The following is a 1,549-nucleotide window of genomic DNA, read 5'->3' on the forward strand; positions in this document are numbered from 1 at the left end:
CCTGGCCTGGCCCTGGGCCCCATGCATGGGCCTGGCTGGGCAGCACTCGCAGCCCCAGGCCTACCCCACTTCTTCCCTCCCTTGCCATGAGGGCCTTGGTCTGCCCTCCCCCTGCCCCATAGACCTATCTGGAGGGAGCTGTGGCAGCTACTCTCCGTGATGCCTTACTGCCACGTGTATGTGTGTGCACGTGCACGTGGCACCCCCTGCCTCATCGCCCTCCTCCTACTCCCTCCAGCCACAAGCAGCCCCTTGCGGGCCGCAACTCTGTCAGCCTGCAAGGGGAACCCACCATTTCTGACATTTTTCTCCTTTAAAGGAGAAAATCTTTGACAGTCTGCGACCCCTTTTTTATCGTCATGACCTGCCACCCTAAATGGGGTTGTGAACCCAAGGTTGGGAACTGCTGGCATATCTGTTAAGTCCACAAAGCATTTGAGTACATGACATCTTTTATCCACTGTCTACGTTGTAACTTAATTGTACTCTAGTAAACTGTAACCATCCATTTTGTAACTATTTGTGCTCCCCTTAACTGAGCCAGAGAAGGTGAAGGGGAAATATCTTTCAAAGGGCTGGTGTTAGAAGCTTGGAAAATGATGGCAGATGGGAACCTGATTAGCTTAATCTCCCCTCTTTTTCAAGGTTTCTGATAGTAGTTCCAGCAGTAACAGTTGGTTTTGGGGTGCCAGTATCACAGCACTGATAGGACTATATGCTTATTTAGCTCTGTGTGTGTTAAGTTCAGATAAATGCATTCTCTGGGTAAGTGCCATGGTCTCTTTCATTTCCTTTTTCTGTATGGAAGTACTCTGTCTTGAAATACTTATAAGCAGAAATGAATGAATAAGAAATTGTAGGATTGGATCCTTTCTTTACAGCCTGGGTGGATAAAAGAAAGATACTATGTAAATATAAGGAAATTGCACTACATAAATTGAATACACACATTCATCTATGTATGCACCAGATATGGAGACGGTACATTTTTTTGCAATGTATGGCCTGTCTTCTAAAGAGCTTTCATTGTCGAGATCTTTCTCCTTCAGTGACTGACTATTACTTTTCTTTTTGGCTTTAGGCTAGACTTCCTATAGGCATAGATCTACGAACACGAGTTCTTCAGTTCGTAGAAGACCGAATGCAGACCACTATGGTAATGTACAGCTTTCATTGAGTAGATGGAAGATAATGTGTGTGTATATAACTGGCTTATATCTTCCTCCTTATTCCAGGCCTTCTCCTGAGGCTCAGTCTGAATTTGTGTGCACTCTATGATCTTGCACTATACTGCCATACATAAGACAGGATTTCATTGTTGGTTTTTGGTTTTGCTTGTGTGCTGTCCTCACACAAGCAAAGTGTAGTGGTTCTCAACCTTTTTTTTTTTTTTTTTTTACTAGGACAAATTTGTAAACATTGATGGCCAGTCCTAACTCACAGTCCCCTGGCTCTGCCAGTGCCCCTCATTCCTGACCCCCAGTCATGCTGGTGCCCCTCATAGGTAAGGGGGCCATATACTGGGACCCATGGACTGCAGCCCCATGCC

The 1,549-nt window shown here is 45.6% G+C and overlaps 1 protein-coding gene across 1 annotated transcript in view; it reads left to right on the forward strand.

Annotated features, from left to right (window-relative positions):
• The window catches only part of PNPLA7 (patatin like phospholipase domain containing 7), a 318,179-nt gene that overhangs the window by 22,522 nt on the left and 294,108 nt on the right, over positions 1–1,549 (forward strand). Inside the window, exon 3 of the mRNA XM_019510411.1 lies at positions 1,082–1,156. Coding sequence (XP_019365956.1) covers positions 1,082–1,156 — 75 coding nt within the window. The remainder of the gene's footprint in view (positions 1–1,081; positions 1,157–1,549) is intronic.

This window comes from Gavialis gangeticus, unplaced genomic scaffold (genome assembly GCF_001723915.1).
Source record: "Gavialis gangeticus isolate Ggan-Ray unplaced genomic scaffold, GavGan_comp1, whole genome shotgun sequence".
Lineage (NCBI taxonomy): Eukaryota > Metazoa > Chordata > Crocodylia > Gavialidae > Gavialis > Gavialis gangeticus.